The sequence below is a fragment of the Acartia tonsa genome, chromosome 11 (genome assembly GCF_053477335.1).
Source record: "Acartia tonsa isolate MP-2025a chromosome 11, ASM5347733v1, whole genome shotgun sequence".
Classification (NCBI taxonomy): domain Eukaryota; kingdom Metazoa; phylum Arthropoda; class Copepoda; order Calanoida; family Acartiidae; genus Acartia; species Acartia tonsa.
This window is the reverse complement of record NC_137270.1, coordinates 33,802,077-33,828,452: the sequence shown is the minus strand read 5'-3', so window position 1 is coordinate 33,828,452 and position 26,376 is coordinate 33,802,077. Positions and strand designations below refer to the sequence as shown.

At 32.3% G+C, this 26,376-nt stretch overlaps 1 protein-coding gene and 1 long non-coding RNA gene across 2 annotated transcripts in view; both read left to right on the top strand.

Moving 5' to 3' along the window:
* LOC145332619 (uncharacterized) overlaps nt 1–26,376 on the top strand; it is a 64,147-nt gene that overhangs the window by 21,171 nt on the left and 16,600 nt on the right. Inside the window, exons 10-15 of the mRNA XM_080177627.1 lie at nt 499–597; nt 1,619–1,750; nt 2,719–2,793; nt 12,197–12,292; nt 15,244–15,366; nt 16,223–16,367. Of these exons, the coding sequence (XP_080033753.1) occupies nt 499–597; nt 1,619–1,750; nt 2,719–2,793; nt 12,197–12,292; nt 15,244–15,366; nt 16,223–16,367 (670 nt within the window). The remainder of the gene's footprint in view (nt 1–498; nt 598–1,618; nt 1,751–2,718; nt 2,794–12,196; nt 12,293–15,243; nt 15,367–16,222; nt 16,368–26,376) is intronic.
* LOC145331374 (uncharacterized) lies at nt 25,461–26,246 on the top strand. The gene is made up of 3 exons (XR_013883712.1): nt 25,461–25,524; nt 25,830–25,896; nt 26,197–26,246. It is a non-coding gene; the product is annotated as an uncharacterized LOC145331374 (long non-coding RNA).

Sequence of the window (26,376 nt, the reverse complement as noted above, 5' to 3'; positions counted from 1 at the left end):
AACTATAAATTTAGGTTAACCCCCAAATTATGATAAACATAAATATCCAATTTGTGAATTAAAGTTACTAATTAGATAGTTTAAACACAGATTTGTACAAACCAATCAAAAGTTGCCAAAGATTTTAAGCAACAAATGTGAAAATTAGTTTATAAAACAAGTTTAATTTACAGACAAATATGATCTTTTGCTTTCATTGCATGTAAAAATATTTATTTATCGCATCGTATTATAAACAGCTTTCCGCGGCCGGATATAAAAATGTACAATTATAAGATTATAACCAGTTTTGTTAGCCACAAGATGCCAAAGACACGGACTAACTAAACTGATTTAAATTTTATAATTGTACATTTTTACATTAGTAGAAGACTGGATATTCTACAATGCTATACATGATATTTCAGTATGGCTTAGAACTTGTTCTAATCCAGCGGATATTGATCGGTTTCGAAGCCATACTGGAAATATTTTAAATATAAAGAAAAGTATCCGCAGATGTTTGAGAAATTACCCAACACTCATAGTGAGGTTGTGCTACCTATCCAACATCGAGGTATGGGCTCCATTCCTAACCAACACTTCAAAGTGTCACAGGTATTTGCAATAAATTACTCTTATTCACATTTTACTCAAACTGGATTTTTATTAGCATTCAAACATTTGCTTATAAAATGATAGGTAGTAATAGTTTTGTTTCAAAATCCTTCTAACAAATAACAGGATCTCTGTCTGTCTGTCTACGTGTGTACCGTAGGATCTTAATAACCACTAAACCGATATGGTTCTCCTTTACAGGCAGAGATGGCATAAAAAAACCACGTGGTTTCAATCAAGTGGTTTAAACCAAAAAAACAAGCTTAAAAAAAACGAAAAAAACAAGGTGGGATGGTTTAAATGGTTTTTAAAGAAAAATATTTATACAAATGCCTATCTTTCCAGTTATATCTTTTCTTAACGTAAATAATACAGTAAATAACTGTCAGTCAGGGTTGTCAAATCGGGCGGGCGCTTTTGCGCTGTCCTTTTTTGGGTCCGTTTGGGTAGATTTGGGCACCCCCCGTTTCGGGGGTGAGAAAAAGGGGGAGGGGATGAAAAAAGAGGGGGGGTGGGTAGGCCTATAATTTAGATATTATTAAAAAAAAAACCTGGTTTTTATCAAAAAAAAGCAAAAAAAACCTGGTTTAAACCATAAAAAAACAAACTGGTTTGTTCTTTTATAAAAAAAAACTGTTTTTTTCCATGTCTGTGTACAGGGTACACTTACCTTAATGAATTAACTAATCAAAATTCACTTAAGTCCCTAAAGTTGTGAAAACAACGAATAAGAAAACGTTATAATAAAACTATAGGGACTAGTGTAATAAACAGCCCAATGTCCCCTCCCTTCTTGAAGACTTTGGGTATAGTTTCGTGACATAACCATGAAGGGGCGTTTTGTTGTATTTTTACAGTAGCTTTTCTCCTGTTTCTAGCCCCTGCAGGGGGCTCTAACCCTGCGGGGCAATCACCTAACATAATCTAAAATAATCTATCCGAAGCTACTGAGAAAATACGACAAAACGCCCCTTAGGAGGGGATGTCACAATAGGAACTATGTCCAAAACATTGCTTGCAGGCCATGGATTTGCTGGAGATGGAATGCTGCATGTTGACCAAATCCTTCAGCCAACCACGTGAAATTGATGTTGATATTCTTCTGCGCCAGATATCAACTGTTTTCTCCATCACATCAGCTGATATTCTCAAGGAATAATTGAGTTAGAAACTACTGATTTGTGCTTACGTAATTAAAAAAAAAAGTTTAAGAATTCTATAGGATAAAACTTGGTTGATAGTATCCAAAAGTAGCAAAGCAGGTAAATTAAAGCTAACAAAATTTTAAAGTTTCTTCGGCCAGTCTTTCGGAGCCGTTTGATTTTGGTGCGACTCCGGCTCCAGATTTGGCTTCGGCTCCGATCTCCGGTATTTTCTATAACATTTTGTGGGGCCTATACCTGCGATAATAGAAATAGAAGAGTAGAAGAATATTCTGAACCCTTTTTTCGTCAAATCTAAGAGAGAACATTCCTAGCAGACAAAAGTATTGTTTACTTTCGACTCAAGCTGATGTGGATTCTTAAAAAATGATAGACTCGCTATTCGATAGTGAGGCAAAATTATTTTTGTGAAAAATCATCCAAAAGCACATTAAAAATCTACAAAAATTCAACAAAATCATATGTTAATAACCCTCTTAAGATTTTATTTCATTTTTGTAAATTTTTTTATTCGATTTTGGAGGATTTTTCACAAAAAAAATTTTGCCTCACCAGCGAGTTGCCAACCTAACTTTTTTTTTAAGAATCCAACTTTGTTTCAAGCTTTCAAATTGTAAACGAAATTTTTGGGCAATTAATTCTGATTCCGCAAAGCTTTCTACTAAGAAAATATACTGTTAACAGCTGACTTTTATGTATGTATGAAATGAAAAAAAACATGCCTTCGTAGGAAAATGTGTACATGATTTTAACCAATGAGATCCAATGTAAATTCCGATGCGATTCTCCTATTGGCTCAATCAGACATTCCCTCTCTTTCTTAGTACCTTTATTCCTGCGATATTGTATGTCGTTACAAGAAAGGACAGTTGTCTTTTTTCTTCATCAAAAAATGCGTTGGTTTTCATGAAACTTATGTTGTTCAAGATATGTTTTTAAACCTCTTTTATGGCGATAGAATGAAAGTCCCCAAAATCTTCTTGTGAATTTGTTGCTTCCAAATATTCAAGTAAAAGCTGCTCAACTTCTGCAGGTAACTTTTCATTGCCTAGTTAGGGTGTTGTCTTCTTTGGCTGCAAGTGATCATTAAAGGATCTGTAGGGTCAATTTATCATTTTAACTGAACGTTATGCTTCACATTAAATGGCCCATATATCCAGAAATGGAGTATATATTGATTACATCCCTGTGTGTGTGTGTGTGTGAGTGTATGTGTATGTGTAGCCATAGTTTCTCAGTGTTTGGACCTAAGTCACGGAGTAGGACCAGACACTTTTGTATGCTAGCAGCAAGGCCAGCTCAAGGTCCACGCTCAAGTTCAAGCATACCTGCATTACTTTTCAAAATCTTCAGTGGTGCCAAAATAATAAGATCTTCATGAAGACCTTGATCTTCATTTTTTTCGGCGTATATAAGTGTAATTTTTTTCACGTATTAAAAAAAGGTCCTAGGTAGATGTTGTATTCAAATGCTCTTATTAAGTCAGGCTGTTCTTAATTATGGACCATTTCATTATTATACAATGGGTTATCATTAAGAAAACTAACTTAATAAGATTATTTGACTACAACTCAACACTCAACTTAAATAACCCTGTTTATGATTGTACAATGGGGGTGTAGTTCCCCGACCCCTAGGAAGCTCTGTCTTTTGCAAGTAGTGTCTTTTACAAGCTGTGTCTTTTCTCTTACAAGCTCTGTCTTTTCTCTTGCAAGTCATGTCTTTAATCTAGAAAAGACAGGGCTTGTATTAGAAAAGACACAGCTTGTAATACAATCTCTGTCTTTTGTGATTGCAAGTCGTGTCTTTTCTCTTACAAGCTCTGTCTTTTGTGGATTCTGGCCTTACAAAAGACACAACTTGCAAAAAACAGAGCTTGTAAGAAAAGACAGGACTGCAAATGAACCTGTCTTTACAAGCTCTGTCTTTTCTCTTACAAGCTGTGTCTTTTCTATGCAAGTTTTGTCTTTTGAAAGGCTAAAATTCACAAAAGACAGAGCTTGTAATAGAAAAGACAAAACTTGCAATTACTAAAGACAGAGGTTGTAATACAAGCTGTGTCTATTCTATTACAAGCCCTGTCTTTTCTAGATTCTGGACTCACAAAAGACATGACTTGCAAAAGAAAAGACAGAGCTTGTAAGAGAAAAGTGTCTTTTCTCTTACAATCTCTGTCTTATGTGGATTTTGGCCTCTCAAAAGACAAAACTTGCAAGAGAAAGACACAGCTTGTAATACAACCTCTGTCTTTTGTGATTGCAAGTTGTGTCTTTTCTCTTACAAGCTCTGTCTTTTGTGGATTTTGGCTTCTCAAAAGACAAAACTTGCAAGATAAAAGACACAGCTTGTAAGAAAAGACAGGACCTGTTTTTGCAAGTTCTGTCTTTTCTCTGACAAGCTGTGTCTTTGCAATGTCTGTACAAGACAGAGCTTGTAATAGAAAAGACACAGCTTCATTTGCGGTCCTGTCTTTTCTTACAAGCTCTGTCTTTTCTCTTGCAAGTCGTGTCTTTTGTGAGGCTAGAATCCACAATAGACAGAGCTTGTAATAGAAAAAACACGACTTGCAAAAGACAAAACTTGCAAGAGAAAAGCCACAGCCTGTAATACAACCTTTTCGTGTCTTTTCTATTACAAGCTCTGTCTTTTGAGGATTTTGGCCTCTCAAAAGACACAACTTGCAAGAGAAAAGACAGAGATTGTAAGAAAAGACATGGTGGTCCACAAATAAACCTGTTTTTGCAAGTTCTGTCTTTTCTCTTACAAGCTGTGTCTTTTCTATTACAAGCCATGTCTTTTCTCTTGCAAGTCATGTGAGGCCAGAATCCACAAAAGACAGAGCTTGTAATAGAAAAGACAAAACTTGCAAGAGAAAAGACACAGCTAGTAATACAACCTCTGTCTTTTCTCTTGCAAGTCGTGTCTTTTTTAAGGCAAGAATCTACTAAGGACAGAGCTTTGATTAGAAAAACAAAACTTGCAAGAGAAAAGACACAGCTTGTAATACAACCTCTGTTAAGGTTGCCTGACTTTGGGGCACCCTTATGAGTGACTTTAGACTATGGGTTCAAATGGTATCTATATACACCAAAAGAATTTCTGTATCTCATCTGTGGCCTGAGCTAGACCCATTTTTGTGCTTTTCACACTCCCAACCCTATCCTCCATATACGCAACCTGGGGCACCTGTACGAATACTTAGAGTGACTTTAGACTATGGGTTCAAATGGTAACTACTAGTAGAATCTCATAACGAATTCATAGACACCAAAAGAATTTCTGTATCTCATCTGTGGCCTGAGCTAGACCTGTTTTGTCAACCCTTTGTAGCGCTTTTTTGCTCCCTACCTTCTCCCTTGTATACACAACCACTATACCGTACTTGCTCCAGTACCTCGTCTTTGGCGCTCTACCAGCAGAGGTACGGTTGAGATATCAACACCAAACTTGGTGTGGACATTCTTGTGTGCTAGTAGAATCCTATAAGCTCTCCGTAGACTCAAAAACGATCTCTGTATGTCATCTTTGGCCTAAGCTAGACCCGTTTTGTCAACCCTCACCGCCACTTTTCTCGCTCTATTGAACACCATTCCTTAGTCAAGGTGACTACTAGTATGCTCGCTTCAGTACCTCGTCTTTGGGAGTCTACTAGGCTGCCTATAGTAGACTCAGTTTAACTAAACTTAGTATGTGGTATCTTATGGCATCACAGATCATAACACATTGAAGTAAAGTGCCCTCTCAGACAACTGTAGTCAAACCAAGGACTCTAAGCTGAAATCTTGGAAATCCTTGTCAGCCTATCATTTTCAGGGTACCCTAAGGTCTAGAGTGACTTTAGACTATGGGTTCAAATGGTAACTGCCCTTTTAAGTACTCTAAACGCTCAGCATGGCAAGCTGAACAACTTTTATAAAAAGCCTTTTGGACAATTTTTGACTCCTTAGGGGGGTTAGTGACCCCCAAAGACGAGAACTGAGAAATTTTCAAAATTTGAGTTCTTGTATGAATTTTTTGGCCCATAGAATCAGTTCTAGGCAACCAAAACCACTTTCAAAGGTGTTTTTGGTGTCAGGGGACTATGCTGGTTCATATTAGATAAAAAAAATCGCGATGTCAAAATTTTGACCCAAAACCCAGATTTTGAGATTTTTAGTCACCGACTTTGGGGGGGCACCCTCCCCTTGAAAGTTGGACTAGAGATTTCCCAAGCTGAGCTGTGTCTGAGCTAGGAGGTGCTCAGACAAATGCTCAAGAGTATCTGTATCAAATTTGAAGTCATTATCTCAACTTGGATGCGTTTTACAGCACTTTTACAAAAACCCTCCAAAATGGCCATTTTTGGCAAAAATGGTAAGGCATGAAAAAATCATTGATTTTCATCAAAAATCATTTTGTTCTAAAAATCATCATAAATCATCTCAATGGACCCAAAACTAAGATTGAATGCCTTTGGCCTGCTCGATTTTCTTATTTGAGATATGACTTTACCAAGCTAGGAGATGATAGTCAGATGCCTAACAGACACTATACAAAAGACTAGAGGTCGATATCTCAACTGTAGCCTGACTTGTGGCTTGCCAAAGTCAAGACTTGGATTTAGTGCTAGGCTGGCAGCACCCTTCAGATTGACTACCAGTGTCTTCAGGGCGCCCTAAGTACCCTCTAGAGTGACTTTAGACTACCATATGTGTCGAGTTATCTCTTCAGAATGCCAAGAGCTCTCCATAGACACCTTAACCTCCGTTCTAGCTCAACTGTAGCCCATAGGGTTGTTATATTAGGCACTTTTTTTGATATTGGGCGGCCCAATTGCCCAAAAGGGTTTTGGGCGCTCAAAAGTGGTTTTGGGCACTCTTTTAGGGCAAATATCGTAAAAAGCATATAAAAAGGATATAAAATAGCCTAAAACCATACTGAGACTTATTATTAGAAATAAAGTAGCCTTAAACCATCTAAGGACCTATAAAAGCTCCACTAGAAAGGAGAACCATATCGGTTCAGCGGTTAGCAAAATCCTTTTTTAGATACAAAAAAAAGCTTACTTAATTTATAAAATAGTTAATATCACCCCAAAAATATGCCCGCCCCATCCCCCTCTTTTTTACCCACTCCCCTTTTTTCACCCCCTCTTTTTTACCCACTCCCCTTTTTTACCCCCCAAAACAGAGGGTGCCTATTAGGGTGGGGTCGATTTTGGACATTTTTTTTCTGAGACCAAAGTGGGGATCTGCAAATGAATTTTATGAGTACAATACACCTCTAGATGATATAAAATTTATCCTAAGTCTACGGTGATGACCAGACATTTAATTGTATAGCTATTTGTAAATAAGTGTCGAAAATTTATTGAATCAGAACTATGGCTTCATGGTGCTCCCAGGAAAGGCATTGAGGAGTAGAATCAGGAACTTTTGACCGTTTCAAAAAATCTCGTTCCTAGCCTGAGAAAATCTCAAAAAACCTCTACAAGTTGGACAATAGGGTGGGTCGATTTTGGACATTTTTTTTCTGAGGCCAAAGCGGGGATCTGCACTCAATTTATATAGATATAATACACCTCTGGATAATTTAAAATTTATCCTAAGTCTTAAAACCGCTAACGACCAGACATTCCATTGTATAGCTATTTGTAGATGGGAGTCAAAAATTTATTGAATCAGAACTATGGCTTCATGGTGCTCCCTGGAAATGCCTTGAGGAGCTGAGTCAGGAACTTTTGTCCGTTTCAAAAAATCTCGTTCCTAGCCTGAGAAAATCTAAAAAACCTCTCTAAATTGGACAATTCTCAATAAACCTTAAATTTTTTTGTTTTTTTAGTGATTTCTAAGGCTAGGAACAAGATATTTTGAAACGGACAAAAGTTCCTGATTCAGCTCCTCAAGGCCTTTCCAGGGAGCACCATGAAGCCATAGTTCTTATTAAAAAAATTTTTTGAATGTCGTCTTTGCATACTAATAAGTAATGACTTATATTTTTAAGTGGTCGTGTTCTAAAACTCAATTTTTTAAAATTCTTTTTCGGTCAGAAATGTTTTTAAGGTTAATTTTATCTGTTGCATATCCCCGCTTTGTCTAATTCCGATATGAACCCACCCTATTGGACAATTCTCAATAAACCTTTAAAAATGGTGGTTTTTTAGTCATTTCTAAGGCTAAGAATGAGATATTTTGAAACGGACAAAAGTTCCTGATTCTACTCCTCAAGGCCTTTCCAGGGAGCACCATGAAGCCATAATTCTGATTCAATAATATTTTTACTCTGATTGACAAATAGCTATACAATTGTATGTCTGGTCGTTGGTAAATAAAGGATAAGGAAGCAAAATATGACTTTGACTGACTTATAGTCGAAAATTTATTATATAACTGGGGAAATGCACAAAAAAATTTAGCCCTCTAGCACTACTAGGAACTGAGATAATAAGTAAAGAGTACTTAGTTTTATCTGTTGCACATCTCCTCTTTGTCTAATTCCAATATGAACCCGCCCTAGTGCCCATATCTGCCAAAAAGGACTGTACTCAGAAAATATGGTAAACCTTAAATTAACAATGACAATACAGAACCTCCCTGGACCCTGGATAAGTATTTATATTTTATATTGAGTTTTACTCCTCGAAAATTTTCTTTAATATTATGAGAAGGCAGCAAAAGAGCCTTAAATCATACCAAAACTTATTATTTTAAATAAAATAGCCTAAAACCATCTCAGCACCTATAAAAGCTCCACTGTATAGGAGAACCATATCGGTTTAGTGGTTAGCAAGATCCTTCACTGAGAAGAAGAAACATATCAGTTCAGCGGTTAATGAAATCCTTCTCTAGATACAAAAAAAAGCTTACTAATTTATATAATAGTAAATATCACCCAAAAAATAGGCCCGCCCTCCCCTCTTTTTTTCACCCACTCCCCTTTTTCTCCTCCCCCAAAAGGGGGATGCCGAAACTGCCCAAAAGGACCTTATATTGGGCGGCCCAAAACCGCCCGCCCAAAATGACAACCCTGCACATGGTGACTTGCACTTGTTTTCCGGATCTGCAGTTACTACTTCCGTCCTGCTGAGATGGGTTGCGTATGGTAGAATCTTCATAACTCCACTCTCCGTTAAGCTAGAAATGAGTTTAAGTACTCTAAAGACTTGTCTTGACAAGCTGAACAGCTTTCCGGACCATACTAGGGGTCTGGTGTCACTCTAGAGGGAACTTAAACCCTGAAGTCTAGATTTTGGGGTACCACAGTTCAGGGCGCCCTAAGTGCTCTCTGATATGTGATATGCCCTCTGATGCCCAAGGGTGCCCTGTACCAAGTTTGGTTATGCTAGTCTTCTCTAGGCTGCCTGGTAGACTCCCAAAGTCGAGGTATCAATACGAGCGCTAGTGTCAAATGCTATACAGTAGTCAAACTGACTTACCCATATACTCGCTCCGGTACCTCGTCTTTAGCAGTCTACCAGCAGAGCTAGGGTTGAGATATCAAAACCAAACTTAGTGTGGACATTCTTGACACTTTTTGCTCTATCAAACACCATTCCTTAGTCAAGTAGACTACTGTATACTCGCTCTGGTATACGGTCTTTGGCATGCTTCTAGCAGATGTAGGGTTAAGATATCAACATCAAAATGTGTGGACATTCTTGACAGCATTTAGAGCATCTTTTATTAATAACTTTTTCAAATTGGGTCGCTCCTTCTACCGGTTAAGGTTGCCTGATTTTGGGGCACAGAGTGACTTAAAACTATGGGTTCAAATAGTAACTGCTAGTAGAATCTCAAAACGAATCCATAGACACCAAAATAATTTCTAGCTCATCTGTATAGTGTTTGACACTAAAGCTCCTGGTTCCTCGTCTTTGGCGCTCTACTACGGGAGTAAGGGTGGAGATATCGACGTCTAGTCTTCGCCAGGGTATCTAGGCACTGAGAGAGAAAAGACACAGCTTGTAATACAATCTCTGTCTTTTGTGATTGCAAGTCGTGTCTTTTCTCTTACAAGCTCTGTCTTTTGTGGATTCTGGCCTCACAAAAGACACAACTTTCAAGAGAAAAGACAGAGCTTGCAATAGAAAAGACACAGCTTGTAGTACAACCTTTGAAGTTGTGGCCAAAGATTAAACTGACAGGCTATCATAATCATTGCAATAAACTTTTTTCACCTGTAATATCATGTTCAAAGATAAAAAATGTGTTCATTTGCATTATCATTTAAATTATTAAATAATTTTTTTATATATTAATTTTACTTCATGGCAAATCTGTAATTGTAATCAGTAAAATTGACTTTAAAAATCTTAATTTGTGTCAGAAATTTTTTAATATCTTTTAAAAATCCACGCTTAGAAAATGAAGATCCATGCTTTTAAAATGAATTTACATGCTTAAAATAAGAAGATCTATGCTTAAAAAATGAAGATGCACACTTTTAAAATGAAGATACACTTCTAAAAAGAAGATCCACACTCAGAAAATAAAGATCCACACTTAGAAAATAAAGATCAATGCTTAAAAAATGAAGATACACGCTTATAAAATGAAGATACACGCTTATAAAATAAAGATCCTAGCTTAAAAAATAAAGATCCTCGCTAAAAAATGAAGATCCACGCTTAGAAAATGTAGATACATTCTTTAAAAATAAAGATACATGCCTTTCAAATGAATATACACGCTTAAAAAATGAAGATCCACGCTTTAAAAATGAAGATCCATGCTTTTAAATGAAGATCCATGCTAAAGAATGAAGATTGAAGCTTTAAAAATGTAGATCCATGCTTTAAAAATGAAGATCCATGTTTTTAAAATGAAGAAAAATGCTTAAAAAATGAAGATACATGCTTAAAAAATGAAGATACATGCTTAAAAAATGAAGATACATGCTTAAAAAATAAAGATACACGCTAAAAAATTAAGATTGCTGCTCAAAAAATGAAGATTGACGCCTAAAAATGAAGATTGGCGCTTTAAAATGAAGATTCATGCTTTCAAAAGGAAGACTGAAGCTTTAAAAATGATGATCCATGCTATAAAAATGAAGGTTTATGATTAAAAATTGAAAATCCACGCTGAAAAATGAAGATTTGCGCTAAAAAAATGAAGATTGATGCATTAAAAATGAAGATACACGCTTTTAAAATAAAGATTGAAGCAAAAAATGAAGATTGACACTTTAAAAATGAAGATCCACGCTTAAAATATGAAGATAGACATTAAAAAATGAAGATCCATGCTTAAAAAATGAAGATCCATTCTTAAAAAATGAAGATACATGCTTAAAAAATTAAGATCCATGCATAAAAAATGAAGATCCATGCTTTTAAAATGAAGATTGGCGCTAAAAAAAGAAGATTGATGCTAAAAAAATGAAGATTGACACTTAAAAAATTAAGATTGACGCGTTAAAAATGAAGAAATAAGCTTAAAAAATGATGATTGACACTTAAAAATGAAGATTCCCGCTTTTAAAATGAAGATCCACGCTTAAAAAATAAAGATACACGCTTAAAAAATGAAGATCCACGCTTAAAAATGAAGATTCCTGCTTAAAAAATGAAGATCCATGCTTTTAAAATGAAGATTTGCGCTAAAAAATGAAGATTGATGCTAAAAAAATGAAGATTGACGTTTAAAAAATGAAGATCCATGCTAAAAAACGCTTTTAAACTGAAGATACGTGCTTGAAAAATGAACAAGAATTAAAATATTTTACAGATTAGAACTATAGATTTTCCATGAAGTAAAATTAAGATATAACAAGTATTATTTTATGATTTAAATGATAAAATAAGTGAATACTTTGCTATCTGAGAATCTAATATTTATGGTGAAAAATGTTCATTGCTACGCTTATGATCACGTGTCACGTTTATCAATGGCCAGTCTTCGGTGGCGTTTGGGTGGCGAAAACCCAAGTAATGCAGGTATGAGTTCAAGTACTTGCCCCGCTGTCTTAAATGACCTCTTTGTTACCTCACCATGGCTGAGTAAGGGTTGCACTGATATTATGTACGTGACTTGACTATTGAGTATCCAAACTACCCAATTATCGCACTTCTTACACAATTAAGGGGAAGTTGTGTGAATGAATTGCAACTGAAAAATTCGAGTTACCACATAGGGATTTGAAATCGAACTCCCACCACCGTAACTCAGTGCGTTACCTCTGAGCTACGACGCCCCTTTTGATTACATCCCTAATAATGATAAACATAATTACCCCTTCTTTAGAATAGTTAGTGGTTGAAAAATAAATTTTGACACTACTAGTTTGGACGAACTCCTAAAGATTTTGTAAAAATAACCAAAGTTTTAAGCCAACGAAAGTAAGATTGTGTTTTAAAACTTTATAACATATGCTAAAACTTCTAACTTATTAATTTACAATTTCCCTTCCTGCTAATATAGTTGAATTTTATCAAAAATGAAACATCTTTTATTTAGGCAATGATAGTGAGTCTTGAAGAAGATTTAATTCCAGAGGTTGCCACCATCAATAATTTCTTTATAAAAACTCTGCAAGCTGCCAAAATTCCAAGGGTGAGTACTGAGTAATAAGGATATAAAAGTAGCAGGTTGTCTGCAATTGTCTGTCGGTTTTGTGTCGAAGGATCCCGCTAACCGCTGAATCGATATGGTTCTCCATTACAGGACCTGGGAAGGGACTATTCTGGGGAAGGGTACCAATACCCTCCAAAGAGAAATCGCCCCCACCCCCCAAAAAAAAGAAGTTTTTTTCTTTTTAAGACTGAAATTGAAAATGTGATAGGCAGTGCAGGCCTTAGGGGGCGTAGCTTCTCGAATCTCTATATATGATTCAAAATGTCCGTGTGCCCGTCCGTAAGAAGCAGAAATGGAGAAACTTAACTTTCTCGGCTCCTATTCAAGATAGACGGCTGAAACTTCTCGTCAACATTCCCACTATTAAGAGGCATATTTAAGAATAAAAACATAACAAAGCGGTCTGACTGCTTTTAAACAGCTTTTCAGCAAATGGTTATTTTTTGTTGTAAGTAAAAAAATCTGAATATAATGTCTTTTTTTAAAATCAGATAGATAGATTGACTGATATTGAACATTTCACAATAATTCTAAAGAAACTTCATAAGAATAAAAGTTCAGTCGTTAAAAGAATCCATAAAAAATTTTCTAGTATGGCTTTGAAAACCGGTTAATATCCGCTGGATTAGAACTGGTTCTAAGTCATATTAAAAAATCACGTAACGTATCGTATTATATCCAGTTTTGTATGAATAAAAAATGTACAATCATATATTAAAACCAGTTCGGCATTTCGGGGCTAACAAAACTAGTTTTAATTTATAATTGTGTACATTTTTATACCCGCGAACATATGTTAATTATACGATGCGATACATTTGATCTTATTAGAGAACTGTATTAAAGGGGGGGTGGGGGGTTAATGCAACCATCTCGTTATCAATGATAAAATGGCACTTAGAATTCGAATTTTGATCTGAAATTTTTCATGAGTAATCCTTGGTAGGTCTATTTTCCCTAAATCGAACAAAAAGTTGGAAAAGTAACGGCTGGCGGCTCAGTCGTTTAGCCGTTTTTTGCCTATTTTCAGGGCAAATTCATCATCAATTACGAAGGAATCAACTTTTTAAATATTTTTGGTTTAATTCATGTTAAATGATAGCAATAACCATTTTTTGAAAAATTTCTAGTACTAACAGCTACCGGCTAGAACCGTTTGATAAGGTTTTTGAGCGACAAAAAGTATTATGTGAGATAGTTTTCGTGACTAATATGCTCTTAAGATTGGCAAAACGGCTAAGCCGCCAGCCGTTTACCGTTACTTTTCCAACTTTTTGTTCGATTTTGGGAAAAAAGACCAACCAAGGATTATTCATGCAAAATTTTAGATCGAAATTTGAATTCTAAATGCCATTTAATCACTGATTACGAGATGGTTGCTTAACCCCCCCCCCCCCCTAAAATTAAATGTATAGGTATAACCTTTAAATACGTTTAATTATGACAGATACACACTAGAAATTTTTACATAATACGTGGATATTGTAACAGGGGATTTTTTTTATTAATTAATGTTGTTGATAATATAGTCATCAGCTATTGGTCAATGCTTTTCTCCAGAGGAAAAGGGAAATTGGGTGTGGTAAAGTCATAGGAGGTGGAATTTTATTAAAGTAAGTAAGACTCTGGGCCAATGTCTCAAGTAATTCTATATCCATTCCATTAGAATCTATGCCAGAAAAAAAACAAGAAAAATAACCTAGGTAAAATGCTACTTATAAAAGATTAATTAATTTTAAAATATTATGATTTTTAAAACTCGAATAAAAATCATTTTATATCATAAATTTTCAATAAATTTCGATCATTTTTGGACTAAACACCTATATTTTTTAATTCGCGACATATTTTATTTTTTCAGTGAAAATTTTTAAAGAAAAATATTTCTATATTAATTCCACTAGAATCTATGCAAGTACAAAAAGTAGTTACAAGGAAAATAACCACTAAAATACTTCATATAAAATTGAACTAATTTAAGTTGATTTTTAAAGATCTTCATTTTTTTGTTATAGATAAAATTATTTGATTTTTGGAATATTATAATTTTAAAACAAAATATGTAGGTTGTTCTTTTGTGGTACAAATTCATTGTTTGACGTTCAAAGAAAACAAATTTCCGAAAAAAACACCTACATGTTCTAAAATCTGCAACATATTAAATTCTTCGCATGGAAAAATTGATGCTTCTTTGATAAAAAAGGCATACCTATTGTTTTTAACTTTTCTCCAATTGACTTTAGGAACCTACAAAACAATGATCTCCAAAACAATTGTCAATCTCACATTTTAAAAGCATGAAAGCTTATCTTAACCTATTTTCATATTTTAATCATTGGGCTATTTAATGTCTTTCTGCCAAAATAGTAAGCTTCATCTATGTATGTCTTTCTATAAGAATTTTTCTAAATGGCCATTATTGTTTTATGGAAATATTTAGCTTGAAGTATCAGGAAAAAGTTCTATGGGGTTTCTTATATCTGAACACGGAAGTACCTACAGTAATTTTATTTTGGAGAGGCATTATTTTTCATGAAAACTGATCTTGTTTCTTTTCTATTGTCTATGTGTTTCTTTTATATGATAAAATTCAGATTAATTCTAAACATAGTTTTCTCATTTATATAGTATTTTGAGAGTTTCACAAAAACGAAAATTTATTTGTAATAGAGACTTTATCCTGTTATTTAAAGTAGTAACCGCTGAACCGACGTATGCCTCATAGGGCTTTGGAAGGTTTATAACTATTTTGGGGGAGGATATCACTAGCATCTCAAGAGAAATCTGCCCTAGAAAAAAATGACCCCCAAAATTTGTTTTTCTTTTTAAAACTAATATTATATATCCCCCGCCACCACCTCAAGATCCCGTAGGGAAGAAGGGGGGGGGGGTGGATTTAATATAAGCAACCAAATTAGTTTTATTTTCAGGTCATTGAGAGCCTTCTGAAGACGCTGAATGTGTATGTATCTCTTCTTGGTCCCTGTACAGGCTTGAACTTCTGTATGGACAGGATTATACCTGGCTTTGCTCAACATATAATTCCACAATCGGTATGTTGAGATTCAATTTATATAAATAATATTGGATCATAGACAGAAATCGAAGTATTGGCCCCGCAGGGTTAGAGCCCCCTGAAGCGGCTAGAGTTTGAGTTACTGTGAAAATACGACGAAACCCGCTACGTAGTTTTCTTTCCATGATCCAGAATTTTCTATCTAACTATTCAACTACATATCTTCTATCTATCCATTTTTAATGTAACTAACATTCAAACTATCTATCTATTTATGTAACGTATATTCAATCTATCCATCTATATAAGCAATATTCTATCTATCCATCTATGTAAGCAATATTCTATCTATCTATCCATCTATGTAACTAATATTTTTTCTATTTAACCATCTATGTAAACAAGAATAACACTTATTTTTTACTTAGATTGCAGATAGATTCCTTCATGCATCTGACTACCTTATTATACTGTTCTATCAATATATATCAATTCATCCATCTTCAATCCATCTTTTTATTTACCATTTTCTTTGGGGAAAATTTAGAATTACAACATACTCGGAAGAAAAGGGGTAAGAGGAAGGATAAACCACCATATATCTTTATCTATCCATCTCCAGAGAGCGAGGGGACAATGGGCTGTTTATAACACTAGTCCCAAATGTTTTATAATAACCTTTTTCGTATTCGTTGGCTCGCCAACTTTAGGGACTTAACTGAATTTTGATTGGTTGTTTTATTAAGTTTAGTGTTTAAACGATTCAAGCAATGATATTACTCTACAGAAGGGGTAGTTTTGTGTGTCATAATTGGGGATATACATCAAATTATCGGCCATTGTCTCCCTGATCCATCTTTCTATCTATCCACTAATTTTTCTGTTTATTGTAGGAAAAGTTAGTATTGTTGGGAACGCAGAAAAAACGTGGGAAGAAGAAGGGTAAGCAAGTGATGCAGGATTACAAGACAGCCAACAATACATGCACAGGCACCACTGTCAACAACAAAGTTGTCATTGCTGCGCTAAACTGTCTAGGTAAGTGTATTACAAAGGGGATAATTTTTTCGCGTATTTTCTGTAAAGTTGTTTGTAACCTTTTAGTCAATTGATATCTGTTGCAAATATTCTGCAACATTGTAAAAATGTCTGGCGCTTCACGCCGCTCCGACCAGAACAAGAACCATGAAAGGATTGCAAGGCAGTGTGTTTTGAAATGTGAAATTGTCTATACTTCAATGTTGTTAAGAAGAATAAAGGCTTGAATACAAAGTTTTCTTGAGTTATATGAAATGTTTAAATATATCAAACATAATGGAGGCACTGAGAGTTAAATTATAAAGGGTAATATATTTTTTCTGTTAAATATATTTTGCTTTAACATCTTTTTAAAAAAAAGGTGGGGTATTCCACTAGCGTCACTTATAATTATTTAAAGGTAGATTATTCACTAGCGTCATTTATTAATATTTATACAAATTTGTATAAATATAGTACTATAAATACACTCATATCAACATTTCCATATTTATATGTATATATTAATTTTTATATTATTGATTATCTCATACAATGTTAATCAATTTTATCAAAAAAAGGTAATTCTGAAGGTTGTGTAACATTCTTTTTATAACTTGGTTTATACAAAGTTACATCACAAATTTTGAAATTGAAACATTTGTATAATGATTTTTGCTACAGTTATTTAATTCTTTCTATATTAACATAACTTTCTCAAAATTATTAGAATAAAAGGTATTTCTAAAAATCTAATACTAAAGGTTAATTCATATCAATATTCATATAATAACTTTTGCTAAGTTAGTTAATTCTTACTATATTGACTAAACTTTATCAAGAATGCAAAACAAGGTGTATAAATTTTGAAATTTGGTTAATTCTTACTATATTGACTAAACTTTCTCAAGAATGCAAAACAAGGTGTATATATTTTGAAATACAACTAAAGGTTAAATCATTTTAACATTCGTATAATAACTTTTGCGAGCTAGTTAATTCTTTCTATATTAACATAGCTTACTCAAGATTTTATATAAATAATAGGTATTTCTAAAACTCTAAAGCTAAAAGGTTGAACGTATTAGTTAAATAATTTATCAAAATATCAGGTTGAAAAACAAATTAAATACTCAAGTGTTTTGTAACTTCCCTTGGTAGATTTATATAAAACTGGCTAAAGACAGTCAAATAAATAAAATTGAAATATTTAACAAACAGTTAATATCATCCATATTTTATATAAAGTATTTTCGTTTATATAATCAAACATGTCTCAGTCCGACGATGAAACATCTATTGGTATGCCACGCTTATTTAATCGTACTTTTGGGCGTTTTACAAACCAAAAACGTCCTCAAAGACAAGATCAGCAAAATTATCCTAGCAATAGTAAACAGATAAATACTTTGCAACAAAACATGTCACAAATGGCAACCATGATGGAAGATATGCAAAACACTTTACACAATTTAAGTGTTCAAGGTTCTGATACACAAAGTCCTAATTTTAGCCCCGGTAATAATAATAATAGATTTATGTCGACGGATGTTCAAATCAATGCTAAAGGACATAGAGATCAGAGTCCTACAGGAATGTCTAGAACTCATGCTAAGGAATTACTGACCTCATTAAATGAGTATGTTACATCTTCTAAAGAATTGGACGACAAACATAAGGAAATACTGACTGATCAAACTAGCAATCATATCAAAGAGATATTTAAAGCCCAAAAGCGTGAGGATGCTTTTAATACACCTCATATAAGGAGTTCAACTTATAATTGTCTGACCCCTACATTTTTACTTAATTCCCCGTCAACGTATAACGCAGATAAGGTATTTCTGAAAAATAAGGTGATATACAGGCAAATGATAAGTTTAGAGCATGTTGGTCTTAAAGCATTTTTGAAACAGTTAAATTCTTTTGATCTCAGAACTTTCACTCAATGCGAGTATAATTGCCTCATACATATGATGCTTTCAAGGGATCTTAAAGAAAAAATAGAAGTTAGCGGAGGTAGCCCGTTAGAATTGTCTACTTCTGATTACTTAGATAGGATTAACAGAAGTCTCAACGGAAACATTACTAATGCATTAGATTTTGATGAAAGATTTTCTAAGTTTAAACCAACTTCAAAAAACATTTTGTCGATAACTCATGAATATAAAAAATTTCTTGAAAATGTTTCAAATAATATAATTTCAGATGTTGAAAAACAACGTAAGATAGTTTCAGCTGTAATTAAGTTCATACCTTATAATATACGCCCATTACTTGATGCTACTGCAGCTCTCCAAGGAGGCAACATTACACTAGCAGCCTTCGAGAACTTCATCAGAACACATGAAAGTTCAATAGATAGGTTTTTGAATAAAAACAATTTAGTACAGAAGAGTTATATAAAAAAGATTGATTCAAATCTCTTCGAACAAGATGTTTTTTCAGACCAGATTTATGACCATTATGATGAAGGTAACCGTGATGATTATGACGATTATGCACACGACTCTCTAGATTATGCCCATGGTATTCATAAGGTTAACAACTCATATCAATCTAGACTTACATTGAAATGCGATATTTGTAAAAGATGGGCTCATTCTGACAAAATGTGTATATTCAATGAAAATGATACCCTGAGACTTGCTAACTTAAAAAACACACGTATCCGTCACTGCTTGCTTTGTAGAAGTTTGTCTCACAATGACACGGAATGTACGTATTTTACAGGTGTCAAACCGTCTGCTACAAGCTGTAAACATTGCCAAGATGCAGGATATTTTCAATATCACCATTCAGTTGAAGCATGTATTAAAAATAATTTTTTAGAAAAAATCAAAGCCTCAGATTTAGCAAAATAAACAACAAAAATTTAGAACAGAAAAATACTAATGCTAGTTTATGTAATGATGTAAATATTGTAGTTAATAATTGTTCAAATGAAATAAATAATAAGAATGTTTTTATAGATGATTGTTCTACGACTATTTCAGATGATTTATCTATCTTAAATAAAAAGGTTGATTCTTTTGTTCCCAATTTAGAAAATAAACCAATTGTTAATGTTTCTCAACAATCAGAAATTTTTGAAGAAGTTAATAATTATCAAATTGATTCTCAAACAACTAATACATTACCATATTCTGATAATGAAACCAATGGTAATATGGCTAACATTATAAATGTTCAAAATCATGCACCTGACAAATTCGATGATTTAATAAATAAGCGTTTCTCTACATCTAATGCCTCAATTGTTTATTTTAAGAAAATATATTCCATTATATCAAATGTGTATAACAAAAATAATGATAGTTTTGTTATGTGTGCATCTTATTTTTTGTATTTAATGATTATGTTTTCATGCGTATACCTAATTCATACAAACCCTTATCTTTCTACTTATATTTTTGGATTAATTATTCCTAGTTTGTGTTTTATATTTATTATGCGAGGATTGTTTCCAATTTGTACATACAAAAGAAAAAAATACCCAAAATTTTTAATTCCTAATAAGTTTAGAAAATCTTATATTGGACGCGAGTACAGCTCGTCTAAAGTAAAAATTAAGAAAAAACCTAAAACTGTTAATGACATTAAAAATCAAATCGTTTCTAAACTAAAAGTTAATACGGGGGTAGAACCATATATTTTTGATATTTTTTATAATGACACTAATTTAAAATATGAATTAGACACAGGGGCAAGCCAAAATATTATACAAAAAGATTATTTAGAAAGCAAAATTCCGGATTATGAAAAATACTTCTCTAAACATGTAAATTATCCTATCAGATCTGTAACTGGGCACACAATTAAAAACTGTGGGATTTACAAAATTCCTTTTATTGTACCAAATTATGGAAATATATGTTTAGATATATTAGTTGTCACTAACACGATACCATATTGTTTCTTATTAGGTAGGGATTTTATTAAAAATACAAATCTGACTATGATTTATGATAAATTAATAAAAGGTGTTAAATTAGCTTTTGGTGAAAAATTGAGTCCTAAAATAAGAATTAATGATCATTTGAAATTTGCAGCTTTTGAATCTAAGAGTATTGTTGGTAAAATAATCAATAATAAACAGAATACATTGTACAGAATCAAAAATAGTATCCATAGTCCTTTGCATTTTGAACAAATAAAAAGGGAACAAAACAATATTTATATAAAAGTTGTTAACAAACTAAACAAACCATTGAAGCGTAAGATATCTTCAATTACCCTAATGGAAGAAATAAATAAATGTAACATGTCTATTTTTGAAAAATTATTGTGTCACCCTTATTTTAAAACCATATTTCCTATTTTATCTTATTTATACATACAATATTGGGTTATTCTCATAAATATAAAGCTAACAATTGACGACATTAATCAGGTAATACCAGCTTTTATTGTTAATTTTATAAACAATAATTCGTTTTTTAAAATATTTTCTATATTTTCTAAACAATCAAATATTGATTACATATGTAATGTTCAATCTACAAACAGTATCGATGAAAATGAATTTTTTGAATCTTTTCAAAAAGATATGGATATTGGATTAAAAATCGAAGATATCATTCAAAGCAAATTATTAACACTAAATGAGATAAAATCAAAGTTGTCTTGTCAGTTTGAATGTGTTAAACATCGCATAGCTAACTTATTATACGATTTACAAATTTACTCAAAACATACTTTTGATTGTGGGACCCTTAACGAAGATTTAATTCCCAAAATGAGTATTAAATTAAATGCCCCCATTTTCAAAAATACAAAACCATTCAATCTTAAAGAAGAGGACCGTAAAGCAGTGGATAAATTTTTTGACCTTTTACTTGAGCACGGGTACGCTTCTGTTGCCCCCCCCAGTCAAAGTTTCGGTAATCCTGTATTTACTGTCCCTAGCAGGTCCGATGATGGCAGTAACATGCCTAGGATAATAATCGATGCAAAATTCAGCAATGAAGCCGTTTCAGGGGGTAGCACAGCATCTTTACCAGACTACAAAAATCTTTTAGGTCCCATAGTTCAGAAAGCTCGTTTTATAACAACTATAGATCTTAAAAAGTGTTTTTATTCAATATTGGTTGATGAACAGAGTAAATTATCCGGTGCCATGAACGTCCTTACAGAACGTGGGGCGTTCGTGATGCACCGAGCGTTAACAGGATTTTGCCAAACACCTTCTTATGTAACTCAAACTTTTCAAAAATATTTACATCTTGATGAGAAAGGAAAATTAGATTTTATACAAAATTTACTTATTTTTATGGATGATTTGATACTTTATTCGGAATCTAACGAAACATTAGAAGAGCATATGTTAAATGTAGAAAAGTTATTAAAGAGATTACATCTCATTGGCGTAAAAATTTCTCCATCCAAATGTACAATAGCATGCGATTTAGATAGTCAAGAAGAAATACATATCTTAGGCTATAAAATTAAAAATAGAAATATCTCTTGTCCTGATAAAAAAATAAATGAAATATGTAATTTAGGAGAACCAGATTCGTTAAAAAAAATGCAAAGTCTCTTAGGTAAAATAAACTATTATAGATCTATATTCCCATTGCCTATTCATGAACAATGTAATATACTTTATAAAAAGTTAAATCCCTTTACATATGATGTTGAAGCAAAAAAAGCTTTTTTTAAAATTAAAGAACTATTGAGTAATGCAGAACGCAACATAAATGTGCGACACGATAACAGTATAAATGTATTGCTTACTGACGCAAGTCATTATAGTATTGGATCTGTATTATTAAGTGTAAACATGGTTGAATGCGTTAAAACTTTTCAAATACAATCTTTTCCTTTTTCTTTTCAAATAAATCATCTGTATCCTTCCGAAACTGAATACATTTACCTATGCGATAATTTAATTGAATGCATTATAAAATCAGCTAAAAAATTGCATTACAAAGCGTTTTCGGATGATCTATCTGCTTCCTTACATTTAATATATACTTCATGCAATCTTTTTGAACAAGAGTTGATTGAATTCTTGCCATATTTGAACAATAAAAATGAATATCTAAATTATGTACATAATGAACTGTTTTGTAAAAATATTGAAGATTTAACTAATGATTATTTGTTCTCAAACCCATTTATAATGACATATATTTTGTTTGGTTTAAGTAAAACACTAAACACCACTTTGATTGTTTCAAGTGATTGTGGAACAATAACAATAGGAAAATATAAAGAACAATTGTGTTTTTTAATACATGATGACGTCGCTTACGGTTTAAATATAAAAGAAACACAGGCTCATTTAACTAAAACAATTATGCGTTTCAGTCCGAATTTGATCACAAATAACGAATTTAAGGTTTATTTTCTTAAAATGATAAAAGAAAACACATATGAAATAAACAAATATTTAATAAACATTGTAGGATTTTATAGTAAAGCAATGCCAATGGGTTGTATACAAAAAACCGGTATAGCATGCCTTGAAATTTTTAGCGTGTATAAAGGTCTCAAACATTTTGAACCTTATATAACAAACAAAGTTACTTATTTACTTTTGGACAGCATGGTCGTTAAATCATTATTGACTAAACAAAAACCTAGCAAAAGATCAACAACATTAGATAATTTAGCTAATCGCCTTTATTTTTGGTACAAGGGCACAGCATTATTTTTCATTCATGTCTCTGATCACCAAAATTTAGCTGATGTATGGTCAAGATTATGTCCAATTGAAATTTCGACATTTAATAATGAAATTAAACCTTTCTATCAAGACGATTATTTAACAATATCAGAATTTAAAGTTTTACAAAATAATGCAATTAACTCAATTACAACAGAAAAAGATAACAAAATAGAATTTAAAAGGTTTCCCCACATAGGAAAATACTTTGTAGAAAAATTTAAAAGTTTCTTTTCAACACACAAATTTATAAAATTACAATTACAGGAAAAAAAGGTGTCTGATATGTTACCACACTCTGTTAAATATTTTCAAAATAAAATCATATTACCCCAAGTTCTTTACTTACCTTTTATATCTTTTATACATTATTCGTTAATGCATATTGGAATTCAAAAACTTTGGACTTACGTAAACACTTATTATTATTTTAACAATAAAAAATTAGCTAAAATGATTTGTGACAATTTAACTTCGAGCTGTGTTTATTGTATTAAAAATAAACCTAACACGCTCAGACTAAAAGAGGGGTTTACTTTTGATAATTCTATAAAAAGCCCTAATACTTTAATTTTTTCGGATCTTTTAGAATTCCCCACCTTTGAAGGAAACGTCAGAAAAAAAGACCCTAAAGCGCTATTGATAATAAAGGATGTTTATTCTAAATACACAACAATTTATATTCTGCAAACAAAAACGTCACAAGCTATAATAAACTGTTTAGCGAATTATTTCTCAGTTCATGATATTTGTAAGAGTTTTATTAGCGATAATGCATCAATATACAAAAGTAAACAGATATTAAAATATTTTAAAAATTTAAACATTAGAGTTTTAAATAGCAGTGTGTTAAAATCTAAAAGCAGGGGCTTTATAGAAAGGGGCGTAAGATCAACAAATGAACTTATTCGTTTTTACAGATCATCGTACACTTCTTTAGATATAAGTCACATTTTGTCAGTCGCTTCAAGTATGATTAACAAAATACCGTTTCATAAAGAAAAATTGTCGCCTTATAATATACATTTTCAATCCACTACAGGCCTTATGGACGGAGATTATTTGGACCCTACTACAAATATTTTTGAATACAAATTTAATGAAAAATTCGGTTCTTACTCACTTGAGTACAGGCAAGAGTTAGAAAAAATGATAATCGACTGTCATACTCGAGTTAAAGAATATAAATTCAAAAATTCTTTAAAAAGAAATAAAAATAGAATTTTCCATAATCTTTATATTAATGATATAGTTGTAGTAAAAACAAATGATAAAGGATATGAATATAAATATCGCCCGATATTCGGTTTAGTTCCATACAAAATTATAAAAAGTAATAAATACGTCCTAGAACTAGAAAATCAATTCTCTAAACAAGTTGTTTATAGGCATGTTTCTCATGTGAAAAAGATAGATTTTGAAAAACTGTCAAAACTAGAAATAGAAGATTTTTTAGCAAGGTCTCTTTCGCTTCTCACTCTATCCAATTTAGATGAAATGTTTGAAATACCAGTAATGATACCACGAAAATTACGTAATAAGATTAAATTAGACAACATTGATGAAAATTCGTCTTCTAGCGATGACGATGACACACCTTTAAATAACCAAGCAAATGGTTCTACTCTACCTACCTTAATAGAGGTAGATGAAATAGAGGATTAAATATGTTTTTAGTTAAATTTTCAGTATGTAATATATTGTAACAGTTGACCATAGCTATTGTTTTCTTACTATATTCAATAGCTATTTATTTTATATTCTTAATAAGCCTTCTTACCATAAGCTTTATTATAACTCTGTATATAAAAGAGTTGACCATAGCTATTGTTTTCTTACTATATTCAATAGCTATTTATTTTATATTCTTAATAAGCTTTCTTACCATAAGCTTTATTATAACTCTGTATATAAAAGAGTTGACCATAGCTATTGTTTTCTTACTATATTCAATAGCTATTTATTTTATATTCTTAATAAGCTTTCTTACCATAAGCTTTATTATAACTCTGTATATAAAAAATCGTAACAATCATAGCTATTGATTTCTTACCATAGTCAAAAGCTAATTGTTTTATATTAATAATAAAATCTCATTCCATAAGCCTTCTTACCATAAGCTTTTGCGAGTATTATAGTGTTTAAATTTAACCTTGTAAATTTATGGTCATAAGAAATTAAATATTTTGCACCTGTTACATGGTATATTAAATTCTTTCTATATTTAAATATATCCACCTTATAATGTATATAACCTGAAATATAATAAATTATGTTGAATTCTTTCTATATTCAAATATATCCGAATTATAATGTATATACAAGATATTTTACGAATTGTAAACTTTAATCTAAATGACGCTAGTGATAAAATATAAAATGTTCATACAGGGGAAAAAACGCTTAAAATATGTAATCATAAACCCTAATAAATATTATGTTTCAGTTGTTGCCCTAAAAAGAAAGCCCATCAGTCAAGTTTTCTTCATATAACTGCCTCTATAAGAGGTAACTTTATTTTATTAGCTGTTCTTTTAAACTTAGTTCAACCCCACCTTAACTGGTTGGATGGTTGGAAGATGGGGGTGAACTAAGTATAGTATGTAAAAAAGGGGCGGCCTGTATATAACAATAGTCTAGCCGCAAACTTATAACAAACCAACTTGCAAATTCCATTAAAGAGGGGAAGCAAGACGTACAAGGCTAAAAAAGGGTATAGTCATACATTACACAGCATGACTGAATCAAACCAGCCGTACAAGGTTTGCAAAAAGGTGTTTTTACATGATAATCCAATTGAAATTTTTATTTAGGATATGGATTTGTGTTAGAACTTCACCTCTTATAATATATGAGTAGATTGAATATGTATCTCTAAAGGTAAATTATTTTACCCCACACAAAATATCCTTAATATGATTATACAAGCGATTAATAACAATATTCTGAGACCATTTAGTATTTCATCGTTAAACGTTAATCTGTTTTCAACAGGCAATTAATAACATATTCTACAAAACGCTATCCTACAATTTGTACGGTTTTTAACAAACATACTTAATTATACTAGCTCCAAGCTAGACACTTTCACAATTTAAACTTCAACAAAGTACACTCAGAATAATATTTAATGTTAAAATTATAAGCAAAACTATTCCAAAATAATTCTTATTATTTCAGGGTTGACCACTATCAGACAAATGATAAGAACACTAATAACTCAACTAAGGTATATTTTGAAATAAACTATTGTTTGTTTATTAACACATAAATATACCCATTGAATTTTTAATTTATAAGCTTTAAACAACCATTGTATTGTTTACATAAATAAATATTTTTAAATATTGAGTAATGAAC